The 14727-nt window shown below is 36.2% G+C and overlaps 1 protein-coding gene across 7 annotated transcripts in view; it reads right to left on the reverse strand.

The window, feature by feature from the left end:
- LOC137982128 (GRIP and coiled-coil domain-containing protein 2-like) overlaps window positions 1-14727 on the reverse strand; it is a 97812-nt gene that overhangs the window by 58212 nt on the left and 24873 nt on the right. For 4 of the 7 annotated variants that reach the window (XM_068829188.1, XM_068829191.1, XM_068829189.1 and 1 more), the window contains 8 exons: window positions 14050-14181; window positions 13127-13231; window positions 11745-11912; window positions 10115-10219; window positions 9034-9108; window positions 8190-8273; window positions 7330-7395; window positions 2587-2691 (listed from right to left, as the gene is read on the reverse strand). In XM_068829188.1, the coding sequence (XP_068685289.1) occupies window positions 2587-2691; window positions 7330-7395; window positions 8190-8273; window positions 9034-9108; window positions 10115-10219; window positions 11745-11912; window positions 13127-13231; window positions 14050-14181 (840 nt within the window). The remainder of the gene's footprint in view (window positions 1-2586; window positions 2692-7329; window positions 7396-8189; window positions 8274-9033; window positions 9109-10114; window positions 10220-11744; window positions 11913-13126; window positions 13232-14049; window positions 14182-14727) is intronic. The other 3 variants (XM_068829190.1, XM_068829192.1, XM_068829193.1) reach the window with 3 other exon arrangements.

A 14727-nucleotide genomic window follows, 5' to 3' on the forward strand; every position in this document is an offset into this window, starting at 1 on the left:
TTTTAACCCGTAACTTTTTCTTTGCGAATTCGCCTTCCGTCTACACGTATCCGGCGAATCCGGCATTGAATACGCAACTTTTAAATTCGCTCTCTAGAGTGGAAACTTTTGAATGCGCAAACAATTTTGGAATCGTGTCGACGTTCGAATTCGGATATTTTCAAATCCTATAACGCTACAAACTTTACCACCTAAATATTCAACTTGGCTGCTGAACATTGTCAACAAAGTATGCGTCATCAGGCGTGCGAGCATTCTCGTTCCCAGGGTCTCTTTCTCCACGACAATGGAGACCCTGGGAACGAGGTTGGCGAGCGAGTTGGCGACAAGAGATGCGACGGGCACGCCTCATGGCACATGCTTTGTTGACAACAGTCACGTAGGAGTCCTGGATGCCGACGGCCAAATTCGATTTGAATATGTTACGTTTTTTAATCTGCAGAGAAGTTGAGAATTAAAAAATTTCCGGATACGTGTGGACGGGGCCTACGAATGCCGTCCATTCGTCCTTGTCACACGGCGGCCATATTGTCCCGGGAGACCAAAAAAGCTTTGTTTTACCACGCCAAGCCTCACCTCCATGGTTTCCACTGCGGGGCTTGGCGTGGTAAAACAAAGCTCTTTTGGTCCCCCGGGACAATATGGCTGCCGTGTGACAAGGGCGAATTGTATACATTCGTTTTTCAAAGAAAGGTGCCGAATGCTAACAAACGCGACCCGCTATAGGACGTTTTCATCCAACCTCCAGAGACACCAATAACAATAGAGAAATGTACGACTTCTGGTGGACGAACAAAAGAAGCTAATGAGAGATCTTTTGTTTTTCGTCCACCAACATGGTGGCAATGACGTCACGTGAAAACCTCCTATTCGGTAGTTACCTTTTTTAATTGGCACTTTTTCCTTGGAAAGGCATTAAAGTTGCGTCACGAAAAGTGTCATTTCTACTACTTGCGCTTCAGTCGCACGTATAACCAGTCAAGTTGAGGCCACCGCAAAAGAAAAACGTTGCCGAAACCTTTTTTCTCGAAATCTTCCCCGCAACAGGAAGCAAAAATATTCCTGGATGCGTTAAAAAACATTTTATTTCCATTGCAAAAGTTTTTTAGTTTGCGCGCGACAAGAAACATTTCGGAAACAATGTATCGTCTTTGGCAGGGGCCTTTGAGAATTGGCATTTACTTGGGTAACGGCACGAGGGAATTAAAAATATGGCACGTGCAGGCCATACATCATTGTTATACATCTAGAGTTCCCGTAGTTACTAAAACGAGGAATAAAATAACCTAAAATGAGCTACAACAGTATCTAAAATGAGCTACAACTGTATGTAAAAGACCTAACATGATCTAAAATGACCTAAAATGAGCTACAGCGGTATCCAAAATGATCCAAAATGACCCACAATGACCTACTCATTTTAGGTCATTCTAGGTCATTTTAAATACCGTTGTAGCTCATTTTAGATAATTTTAGGTCATTTTAGGTTATTTTAGATTATTTTAGGTCATTCCGCGTTTTAGGAACTACGCTAGAGTTTCACTCAACAAAACGAGCACTGTGATTGCTTGATTCTTGATTCTCAGCAGCTGTTGCCCGCGTTTGTTTACTTTGCTGCGATTGTTGAAGGGAAAATCTAAATATTTAACAAAGCTGAATGTCTGGTCCCTAGGGAAACTAGTTAGTTAAGTTTTCCCTCGAGTCCTGATGTTTCCTTCGACTTCGTCTCGGGAAACATCAGTACTCTCGGAAAAACAAAAGTTACTTTTCCCCTCGGGACCATACATTTAGTAAATGAGTGTATAATATTCTATTGTCAAGTTGCATGCCTCAGTGGAAAAGTAAGATAAATAAACCTGTCTGAATTACACTATTTTTTTGTCTTTAAAAAAATACCTAAATAGTATGAAAACGTATGACTCTCCTTTTGTGGAGTTCCTTTGTATCTGTAGCTAACAAGAAAGGAATGAGCCAGAAAACGCAAATTTCAGCCTAAAGTTTGTCGTAAGCGAGCTCCTAAATCTCTCCAATAGTGTGAAGTAAGCAAAACAGTGGCTGTGCGAGTGGATTTTAAAATATATCCATCCCGTTCTCTGCAAATAACCGACAATCTCGAATTCTAAGGAGATCGTGACTCGCAGTAAATTTCTCTTTCTTAATGTGAACACCGTTCATTTCCACGATACCACGATTATTTCGTAATGATTAAGGGTGCGTTCGATTGACCCTATTCCGGAATAAGAATACTTGGGAGTGATGACTTAAAACGGTATGTCTGGCGTTTTGAAGCAACAAGGATAATAAAGATATGTTTAAAGTAGCATTTTAGGAGGTATTTGACAATTTTACTGTGAATCTCCGTAAGAAAGAAGGATTTCTACCTTCTATTCCATGTATTCCTATTCCGGAATACGGTCAATCGGACGCAACCTATACTTAATGTAGTGGCACAATCCCGAAACGTCTGGAAAAGTAATCTTGTAATTTCAAGTGACGTTTTTGTCAAGTCATTGTTGGTAGAAAGAGATTCTTCCTCAGTGAAATCCAAACTTTTAACAACTGTGCAAAAATATCTTTCTCCATTACCTTATTCTTCTGTTCCAGAGCTTGAAATTCCTTTCTACTCTCACTCAATGCTGCTTCCATGTCTTCCTTCTCAATCTTGACAACGGAAAGAGTCTTTCTCAATTCCTGAAGGACAAACAAGACTATTCTCTATCAACGTTGACTCCCATAATGAATCCTTTGGGTTCGCAGTCAACGCAAGGACTCGGTTGCCAATAGTGTAACGACTGGCTTGTCAAAGCATGCAGCTCTCAAGTGCGAGGCATTGATTAATAGGGACTTTAAATAAAAACTACGGGAGTGTCTTGCACGGTAGCTTTTAACCGCAGAACAATGGAACGGATACGTCGAATTCCGCCTCTCCTGTTTACCTTAGGAGCCTCAAACCACTTTCAACAAACTCAACTGTACTATTTGGAAAGGTTTAATTTACTCAAAATGTTTCACTAAACGGCATTGTTATGGTACCGAATGAAACACTGAACAATTGCTAAACAAGATGCACTCACTCGTTGATGTGACGTAACAGGTTACCATGACAACAAAAGAGCCCTCTTACAGCACCATATATTTTGTATTTAAAGGGGCACTGTCATGTTAAATTTGCTGTTTTTAGGTCAAAACTGGGTAAAAATCTAAATTAGTACTTTAGCTCACACGTGACAATCGTGACAAACCTATGAGAAGATATGAAATGTATTTATGACACAGAGCGATTCATGTTTAACTTTTGGCGATTTCTATCCTCTCCATCCTTGGCCGCAAACAACAAATAGCTTCAGTTCACTTCAATGGTTATTGGAACAAAACTAGAGCATTATTTTTTGGTCTTCATTGATGCAAAGACGTCTCTTAGGGTTCTGAAGTTTAACTAAAATAGCGTGACACTGCCCCTTTAAACGGTTACGGTATATCTCAAAAGGGAAATCGGTGCACCCCAATTAGAAGGCTAATATAAAACTCAAAAAGACCCTTGCAGAGGCCTTTCTCTCAAAGACTCTGCCAAACTTTCCTTTACAATTTTTTCTTCCAATAGGCAATTGAGCTCCATGACTTTGGGGGGAAATTCCACTGGTTTCCTCCCGCTTTGTTTTTGACTGAGCCCCTCGTAACCTTCACCAACGCCCGTTTCTGTGACATGAAATTTCCTTCTTCGTTAGTTCCGTGGATGTCGGCCTGAATCTTGCCCTATCATTGCTAGACTTTTTTAATTTAGAGGGTTTCGAACCCTTATTTCAATACGCCACACATCAAATGAAGTCCATCGGTGACCCCCAATTCTTACTGCTGGAAAGTGATAAGCAATCTAAGCCAATACTCAAAGAATTCCGTTTTTGAGATATAAGCGTTTAAAGACAAAATATAGGGTGCTTTAAGATGCTATTTTGTTACTATGGTAATCTATTACGTCATAGCAATGAATGCATCTTCTTTAGCAATTATTTAGTATTTCATTTGGTATTATAACATTGCAGTTACAAGGAACAGCGCGTTAAAGGATTAATTCTTACAATGAGACATTTCCTCCCAAGTTTTTGAAACTGTTTTGAGCAATTCGTAGTTCGTCGCGTAATCTAGTTTCTCTTGGTTCTTAAATGTCCTACTTTTAGAGAAATACGATATTTGCTCCTTCATCCGCATGGTTATAATTTCATTTCAGAAGAATAACTTTTAGTTCTTTACGAGAAATACCAGTCTGACAACTTGTCATTTCCACACTCGTCGTAAAGCGAGTTTGACTTTGATGGTATGAAAGACAGTAAATCTTTGGCAGAGTTTCGGGTTAAAAAGCAACATTTGGAGAACTTTACAGAGCCCTTTATCTCGACGAGCCGGTAAGCTTTCCTTCTCAATTTTTTCTATTAACAGGCTATCGAGCTCCGTCACTTCAGGGGAAATTCCACTAGTTCTCTCTTCGTTTTTTATCTTTTCTAAATACTTTGCATTGAGCACGCCGTATCTTTTACCAACGCCCCTGTGTGACATGAAATTGAACTTCTTCGTTACTGTTTTAAGGGTTGATAGTGTTTCGGACCAAATCTTGCCCCTATCATAGCTGCATGAACTGTTTGAATTTATAGGGTTCACGAACATCATTTTGTCGACTCCATTCCAAGCAACTATTAAATCAACAAAATTATAAGCTTTACGTAAACAAATATCGACTTGCAAAAATTACTTGATCTTTCACATCAAACTGCTGACACACGAGTGACGAATGAATCCAAATAGTTGAAGCACTTCCATTTGAATAAAGACATGAGAAAACCTGTGCCAATAATTGAAAGCAAGCCGAACACGTTGTTTGAGGTTTTTTGAAATCAAAACAACTTTTTAGTTAAGAAATCATCAAGAAAGACCAGAAAACGATGAAATACCTATGTCTTCCCATTTAAATTCAAGCATACACGTATTTATTATGTAAAGTACAACATTGAACAACAGACTTTTAAGACGTGCTTTCCACAACGGCCTGCCACAATCTCCTACGCGTTCGGAAAGCGTACTTTTTCTTCCGCGGCTCGTCATTATTAATATAGGCAAGCCTAAAAGCGGAAATACTCAATTATCGCTTATAGACTATTATTTATGTTTTTGTTTTCAGATATTTTTGTAACAAGTCTGCTTACCATGACTACCATACGACCAGTCCGGCCTGCTCATTACTTTAATTTAGATTCGTCTATTTTCTCGTGCTCTTTCTTACTCTTTTCTCCCTTTTAGTTCACTATTATTCAGCCTGTTTTCTCGTGCCTGTACTTGCTTTTTCTTCCGCTGCTTGTCATTATAATGCCGTCTCTTTATTCGGGCTCTTCCTTCATCTCTTTCACTCGTTGTTTGTCACTGATATCACGCCAGATTTCTCATGCATGCTTTCAGTCGTTCACCTTCACGTTAAGCACCGCTAATTCGTCGTCTGCTTACTGTTTTTTCTCTTCTTTTCTCGTTGTACGACATATTAAATAAATACTAAGCTTGCTTCCAAATTTCTGCTAAAAAACACAGTGTCAACTGCTGTACGCTGGCCATGCAACTTCCCGCCAAAAAAATGCGGGTTCCAACCCATGCAACTTCCCGCCAAAAAACGAGGATTCCAGGCTTCCAGCAGTGCGACATTTCGCGCACGATGACTTCATGACCAAAACCAAAAATTCCCGGGGCTACAATACTTTTTTAACCATAGTGCTTCGCTAAAACCAGGCCGTTTTTCCGTCGTCCTTGCTTAAAGTCCGGTTAAAACTGTTTTCATCAGTTTTCAAAAGAAAGGAACCTTTGTTTCTCATTAGCAACGTTTCTAGTCACGTGTACTAGAGCCTGAACACGAATAAAGCTCAAAAGCAATAATTCACCGCACATCAAATGAGCAACGCTGTTTTGTATGATAGAAACTGGACGAACCCGTTTTGCTTTTCACTGTTACTGTGTTTACTTTGTTATCATTTTACTGCAGAGAAAGCGGAACAACTTTTCGCCCCAGAATTTAAGCAACCCACCCATATCCCCTTCATTGCATGGAATGTCTTATCAAATCTGTGTTGGGGTTACAAGAAAATACCCATAAAAATCTCATGAATGATGAGCATGCAGTCGAGTATACATTAGTGATTATTGCGCATGCGTTCTACGCATCTCGAGATACTCGGGTTTCCTATGGGTGGTGGTGCTCACTAATACAGGGATATTTTTGCACCGTTCAAAACAGCGCAGAGGAAACTGAACGTAGCAAGTGCTCTTGGGATCCAGAAAGAAATTTGGGAGTAACCAATGCATTTTTCAGAGAGACTTACGATTCAATTTAGAAAAGAACGCCATGCCTTGCTTTGTATTTTAAAGCATTTTACTAATATTGTTTATTGATTCTCTTTGAAAAATGTGTGGTTACGCCCAATTTTCTTTTTGGATTTCAATAACACTTGTTAAGATCTGCTTTTCTCACATCTTTATACACCACACAAAAATACCTTTGAATAAGTAGGCACCGTCCTTAAAAAAGAAATCATTTTTGGCACTGTTCTAAAGCCAGCGATTCGCGCAAGATAGAAAGACTCCAAGAGAGACGCTTAAGGGCTGTTATGTGTACAAAGATCATCACGCAACCTACTCAGAACTACTCAAGAGGGCAGACCTACCAACACTAAAGAACAGACGACAGCATGACGTATGCACTCTTATGTATAAAGTCAAACACAAATTATGTCCAGCTTATATTAGCAATATTTTTAATACTCATAGCACTTCTTGTTCTTTAAGACAAACTGATTTTAGCGTTCCCAGATACAATACAGTAACATCTGGTCAACATTCTCTGTGCTACCTTCGACCAAAATTGTGGGGAAAACTTCCTCCTAAAATTATCAGATCTGCAAAAACTTTGAACAACTTTAAAAGCACCATTCGAAAGTTGACGTTAGCTCTCTGTTAGACGACGGATGCATGCGTTGTTCTTGCTGTTCATCTATGTAGTTAGTTATAAATTAATTACTAGGTGATAATATTATGATAGCATTTATCAACAAATTAATTCTTAGATTTAATTTTAACTTTATGTTCTTTACTCTTATTAAATCTTAGTTGTAAAGATTTTACCTTATATTTCAGTCTCCCCAATTAGTAAAGCACTTGTGCTCGGCTATTAAGACTTGAGACTTAAAGTTGTCATTCATTCATTCACACATTTTGGGGCAATACTCCTGCTGTTTCAGTAAACCAACATGGAGATCGATGTTATCGATAGGTCTACAAAAATCCCAATTATCCCTTTACCTTAACAGGCACCTTGCTGAGATCTTCCTGTGATGAGCTCATTTCTTTCAACTTGTTTTTCAGCCTCTGAAAGTTTCCACACATTGATAAAAAAAGACAATTGTGACTGAAACCATTTAAGCCTCCATGGCTTCCTGAGACTTGCAAGCCTTTATTTGTATTTCTTGATCCGTTTCATTGTAATGAGTATAAGAATTGTTCTTCGAAACTTAATAACAAGTTTGCAAATTTAATAATAATGATGACAGTTCATAATAATTTTAATAACACTAATTCCATACAGAATGCCACGAAAATTAAGAACGTTACGAGCAAGTAAAGTTTCAGGAAAATAAGCAAACTTTTCCTCAAGTTTATTTTAAAAATTGTTGTTTTACCACGGCTAAAAACAGCTATAACCCTTCTCAAATGCTGACCCTAAGCCTAAACAATATCTGGAATAGCCTCTTGTCACATATTGCGCGATATAATGAATTTGGTATTTGTAGCTAAACGTTTCCATTGACTTCCAAGTACCTTGCTTACAACCAAACCAGTTTTGATTAACTGCTGAGCTAAGGATAATCATGGAAGCTAGAGCATCAATACAGGATAAGGTAATAGAATCATCAAACAGGTTAAGCTGATGAAGAGATTAAGTCTTTTGGATGACGACTCTGAGCCACTTGCAAAAAAAAACAAACAAAATCACACACACAAATGACTGAGCTCTAAGAGACTCAAGGGAGCTAAGCTATTGAACCATTAATGACTCACTACGACCTGGCTGCACGGCTCACCTAGTACGTTATGCAGATGCTACTGTAACCCCTTCACAAGAAAAAAACAGATGAAGTGAATGTATATACTGTAGTACTTACATCATGATTCACTTTAAGTGTTTTGAAAGACTTAAGAGATTTCTCCTTTTCTGCTTTAACTTTGTTCAGTTGATCTTCAAGCTCCTGGAAATTCATTTACACAATAAATAATAATAATAATAATAATAATAATAATACAAGATCATTCAATACAACATCATTATAGATGTCCTCGAAGGTTTCTCAAGAGAGGTGGAGCGGAAAATTAAAGATCTGGTGGGAGACAAGAGTGAAACCATTACGCTACAGATGCAGAAGGTCATCTTGACAAGCTCGTTAAATATTGGAAGGCCATTTAAACTAAGTGGGTAGACTTTTTAAATGAACACTCTGATTGATTTTAACAGACATTTTATTTCAACATTATTTAACCAATGATATTTTGAGACATTTATATGGTATTGTAATTTGTTTTTAAATGCGATAGCAGACTTTAGTCTATGCTGTGGTTGGTTACAGCCCCCCACCCAGCCAAAAAGTATACTCCTTATTATTATTATTATTATTATTATTATTATTATTATTATTATTATTATTATTATTATTACTATGATTATTATTGTTGCTGTTGTCATTATTATTATTATTATTATTATTATTATGATGATTATTATTGTTGCTGTTGTCATTATTATTATTATTATTATTATTATTATTATTATTATTACTATTATTAATCAAGTATAATCATTTGGCTCAAGATGGGATCACTTGTGGTTTAACTAGCTCTACTAAGTGGGCTATCAAGCCAAATGGGAAAGAGAAAGTTGAGAGTTGATATAAATCCTGCAAAGGATGTGGAAAGGAAGTGCAGTTCTGCCTTATTACAGTTCTATCTTCTTACCTTGACATAAAACTTGTTTTCTTCACATTCCTTCACAGCCATCTCTAAGTTCACTTCCACTTCCTGCTGTTGACTCTTAAAATTAAAAGGTGATGTTTCAGTAACTAAAACTTATCTTTATTTCAGCACATTAATATGTTCTTTAAAATGTCTTCAACATAAGGTTTTTATTCATCCAAACATAATAAGGGAGTTACTTCAATATTGCTGCCAATTCATGAATACAGCTTTGGCTAGGCTATAGGTGAATCCTACCTTTTGCATCATTAGTATTAGCCTTTCATCTTCTAATGAATCATTTTTAACAGTGAATAACTCAAGTGCATTTCATGATAAGCCTTCACGGAAAATTTGAACCCGAACATACATGTACTTGATAATCATTGAGGATTTTTCTTTAAAATTCTGTTTTTAAAATAATAATAATAATAATAATAATAATAGTAATAATAATAATAATAATAATGATGATAATAATAATAATAATAATAATAATAATAATAATAATAATCATGATGATGATATTCCAATGATGAAAACGAAAAGCTGGGAAACTGGGAAAATTACTAGGTATAACAGGTTTCTTAAAAAATCATTAAGTAAATTTGTTTATAACAGGTTGCATTTTGCAAGCAAATGTGTATTTTCATAAAACAATGATCATTATTGTCAACAACAACAGCGAAAAAGACTCCAATATTTATCAATACAAAACTGTTCTTGATTTTAGAGATGAAAATGACATAAACTCAACAACACATAACATCTTTGTCACCAATCTGGACAATCTATAATATAATGTTATCATATCATTAATTAACAACAATTTTTACTGGCAAGTACGACTAATCATGAAGGAAGAGAACAAATAAGTATTTTGTTATCAATGGTTTACTAAAAGACTTATGATTAACAGAGCCCTAACATTATTTGAACCATTGCTATTAAAAAGCAATAAAAGACAGTTAATGATTAGCAACTTATTTTTTACAAATGAAGCATTCTCTCTCATCATTATGAAATTACTACGACATGTTAATGTATGATGTTATGATAAAACTTTAAACAGAATGCTGCATACCCTTGCAGCAGCCTCCCGACCCTCATAATCGGTGCGCATGGTGTCCAGTGCATTTCTAAGGTGCTCAGTCTCTATTCTAGCAAACTCCAGATCACTTCTCAGCAACTAGTGAAGTTAAACGTGATAATCAGCAAAAGGTGAGAAAGACTGTATAGAAACAAGAATGATTACCCTTACAGGACCTTTTAACAATAATAATAATAATAATAATTCATTATTTTATTAGAGGATACAACCAATTTTAATGGTAACTTTATATCATTAGTAATTTATGCAGTTTTTTCTTTCATTGGCTATGCTCACACAAAGAATTTAGGAAATCAGCATGGCTAACTCCTTCGTGAAGAGCCTGCAAGCTGATTACTGACTTATTTGGAGACTGCATGTCAATTACATTGGCCCTATATACACCGGAGGATGTCTAAGACATCTGCAACCTCTTAGACGACTAGTATAAATACAGGAAATTTAGGTGGATGCATTAACCGTCAGACAAATTAAACGTCTCAAGTTAAGTGTGTCTAAACAGATGTCTTAGTTGCCTCAGACGTCTAAGCCATCTAGTATAAAGTCGAGACACATTAGACTGGGACACACTTAGCAATGATGGGCACATGCAAATCGAATGGAATTGATACCCAGTCTCTTTGGTGATTAAATCCCAGTCTCTTTAGAAGAAAATCATGAATTTGATTTCTAACTGTCGAAGTTAAGTATGTCCGGTATTTATATTAGGCGCACATACGGCCAAATGTTTAATGCCTCTAGATGTACTAGACATCCTCTAGTATAAATACAGCCATTAATGATTTCCAAGTGCACAAAACAACAACAGCATTTAGCTTTGATTTCATGATCTCTAGATATTCAAGTCTTTCCAAGTGCTTCATCCTTATGAATCAACTTATGAAGGGAAACTCCCTTTTCATCCTGATCATTACATTATAACACAGCCCTTAATTTAGAATTGCATAAAAATTCTTAGGATGCAGCTAATTTAAAACCAAGTACAAAACAACCTTTTGGGTTGTTGGAAGAATTTTTTTTTGTTCTGCTGAATAATCTTAATAAGCACTACAAGTAAGAGCCACACTGTTTTTTGGCTTCCATAAATCGAACTATGAAAGCGAGGCCCAAAGATGCTAAAAATTGAGCCGAAACCATCGCAAAGATGCCGAGTAAGGTGATTGATTCATTTTATTTATTGACTATCTGTAGTTCAATGACCAAAACATTTCTTTCAGGATAGAATCAATAATAATAATATCAAAATCTTTGAAACTTTTAATCAAAGTTTGACAGAAGCCAAAAGGAAGTTTGGTGGTTGGTTATGAAAGTGAGAAATAAGGGTGAAATATAATAAAAAGACTTGTAAAAGGCAAATTATAATGAAAAAAATGGAGTCACACGCACAACCCGTTTTCAACAATCCTCAGTTGATCCCATGAATGACCAAAATAACTTTTTCCTTTTGTGATAGATACAGTTTGCAGTGAACATAGCAGTTGAAACAATATACAGTATAATAATAATATTATTATTATTATTACTATTATTATTATTATTATTATTATTATTATTATTATTATTATTATTATTATTATTTCAAGTTACGTGTACTTCATCTTACCTCGTGGGTGTCTATATTTTCCTCATTTGCTAATAGCATTTCCTCCTTTCTTGGACCTATAACATCCTCACTGTTGAAACTAACATCTTTGTTCTGAGATAACTGATCTAACTGGCTTTGAAATTGATCCCTCTCTATCAAGAGTGTATCCACTTGAGCTTTCAGATTCTGAAATGCAGACACAATCTTGTGTAAATTTCTTTTAGTTTTAGTGATCTAGTTGTCAATGCTGAAGACTGTACATTATTATGGTACATAATTTGCAGACAGTGAGTGTGAAATGGAAGAGTTCCCTCAATCTCAATTTTTCATAAACAATATCTGTACAATGAACAGTATTTCCAAAAGCTTAAAATACTGTAAGAACCTCAAGATGATATCGTAATGAATTTGAGGATGATAGTAATAACTTTTATTAATAGTCTCTAAACTTCTGTCTTTGACCAAGCACAAAAACTAATCAGGAAGGCTACAAAACATTAGGTAGATTAAAAATTACATCCTATATATATTTTTCCTTTGCATGGAAAAATACATTGCACCATCATTTCTAAACTAATTGATCAAGTTGGCATTTTGTAACAATACGTATTGTACTTTAGAAACAATTTTCAGACAATTAAGATTCCTGAAATAATTTGTGAAAAAAAGAATGGCAATAAACAAAAAATAGTAAATGTTTTCTTAGGTCAAAACTACCTGGAAAACACCGAAAATAGCATTTCCAAGTGCCTAAATTTCAAGACACCCAATACAATACAATACATACTTAATCGACCACTCCCCATAGGGGCTTGTCAGAGCCAATGAAACACAATCACGACAGAACAGAACAATCAACAACAACAACTGTTAAGAATCCCAACTGGCCAGAAGCAAGCTACCAGTAGTTGGAAGCTTGACCTCTTTTCCATCTATTTTCTAAATTGGGATGCTGCTGTTGCTTAAGTAACACTCATATGATCTTTCCAAATAATAATCTCTCACCTTCAAGACACATTTTGCCAAGCAACCCTACTTTTTACATAGACTATCGCCCATTTTTGTTTTCAAATTTTGCGGGCACCACCCTCTTAAATAATAATAATTGTGACATGTTATGGTTGCCCTATCGTTATTAGACAAAAGGTCTTTGCGTCAGAACAATAGGGCAACTGTAACATGTCACAATTATTCAAGATGGCGTGCCCACAAAATTTGAAAGTGAACATGAGCAATTTTAAAATTCAGTTTTCCTGATATAAACAGCATTTTTTAAACAAATTTCGATTAAACTTGTTTGAAAACATTATTTCCTTTGCTTTAAACGTATTCTGTAGTAAGAGTGGAGGTTTCCTTTAAAGTATGAGAATGACAAAGAGTGCTCTCTGCAAGCAACTTACTTTTATCTCCTCCTTTGCCTTCTCCATTTGAGAATCCCCAGACATCTCCAGGGCCTTTATAAGCTCTTTTTTGTCTGCTGATACCTTTTCCAGTTTTGCTTGAAGCTATGGAAAAATAAGTTTTCATTTGACATCAGAGATCCATTCACCCCTAAACAGGCCATACTCAGTATTTTACTCTGTCTAACGCCAAACAATTTTACTCGTCAATGAGGAACCCCAGGAATCAATGGGTTACTAAAAAGTTATCTTTGAAAAAAGGTCCTCTTCTGCACGTGGGAATATTCAAGACTGAGCTCTTAGATATCAGCCATATACTTTGTGGTTGTTTTAATTAATTCACAGTATTGTGGTCACCAGACTAAACTGGTAAGACAGGGGTTTTATCGGAAGCCGGGACCCGGGTACTAGCACCCGTCTACGCTGAGTACAGTACCCGCCTCTCAAGATCAAAAGCCAGACCATATATAAGGGTGCCTGCTTGTACTCTATCACAAGGTACCTTCTCCTTTAAAACTCAATGAAACTCATGCATATGGAGGAAGCAAGTAGGCATTACTAAACCACAAAACAATGAAACAAAACAGCTATTTCTTTCTACTTTTTTTCCTCGAACACGGAAACTCAAAAGGAAACAAATTCAGCAGAGATGTTGGACATTCCCTTGAGAATTTTGTGGCATCTGCAAAGAGGGTAGGCCACCTGCTCAGTCTCCTGTCCTCAGTGTTTGTTTTGGTGTTTTGGTGTTTTGTTTTGCTCTTTCACTGTTTCATGGTTTAGTTGTAATACCTGAATTATTGTTCAGGGCATCATTCAATTTTGTTCCTATAGGTGCACAATACTGAATCCCCTGCTGCCTTTCAATATTCTTTCATAAGTCAAATAATTCAGATCAGCACAATTTAACAAATTTCAAGTATAACCTCAAGCAGTATTAGTTGCAGGCCTTCAGCTTCTACAACGTTGATGAGTTCTGTTAGTTCCAGTGAGTCATTATTTTCAACAGCCATGATTGCTTGAGGACTTTTCACAGATTCGATCTTTACTTCTAACTCCTGTCAGGATGAAAACAAAATGCTGTTAAATTGACTAGATAAAGCATTACTGAAATCTTGTCATCAAAACTAAACAAAATCAAGCTAGATAAAACAAAAAAGGCATGTTAACAAATCGTCCACATATTCCATTCACCAGAAGAAACTCAATGCAGTAGTCAAAGCATTACAATAATACTAACCCCAATGTTATTATGTTATTGATATTATTATATCATGGTTACATTGAATTTTTTTTGGTATGTACAGTCCAGTGTTAATTACGTTATGATCTAAAGCACCCAGTAATTGGTAAAAAGTGCTGTGCTACATGTAAGCTTGGCTAGGACAATTTTGTTGTGGTTCACCTTAATGGAGCATCTCAAAATGACTCCATATCTTTCCCTCCAACTGTAAAATGTCACGTCACTTTTAATTATATTGTAATAACTGTCCCTCTAAATTTACATTTCAAGTAAACAATAATTGGTTAAAATAACCTTAACTTAAAGACTGTTACAAAAAATTGCATTGCGTGACTAGCGCTACTTTCTAGAAGCTTTGCAA

Source organism: Montipora foliosa, chromosome 13 (genome assembly GCF_036669935.1).
Source record: "Montipora foliosa isolate CH-2021 chromosome 13, ASM3666993v2, whole genome shotgun sequence".
NCBI lineage: Eukaryota > Metazoa > Cnidaria > Anthozoa > Scleractinia > Acroporidae > Montipora > Montipora foliosa.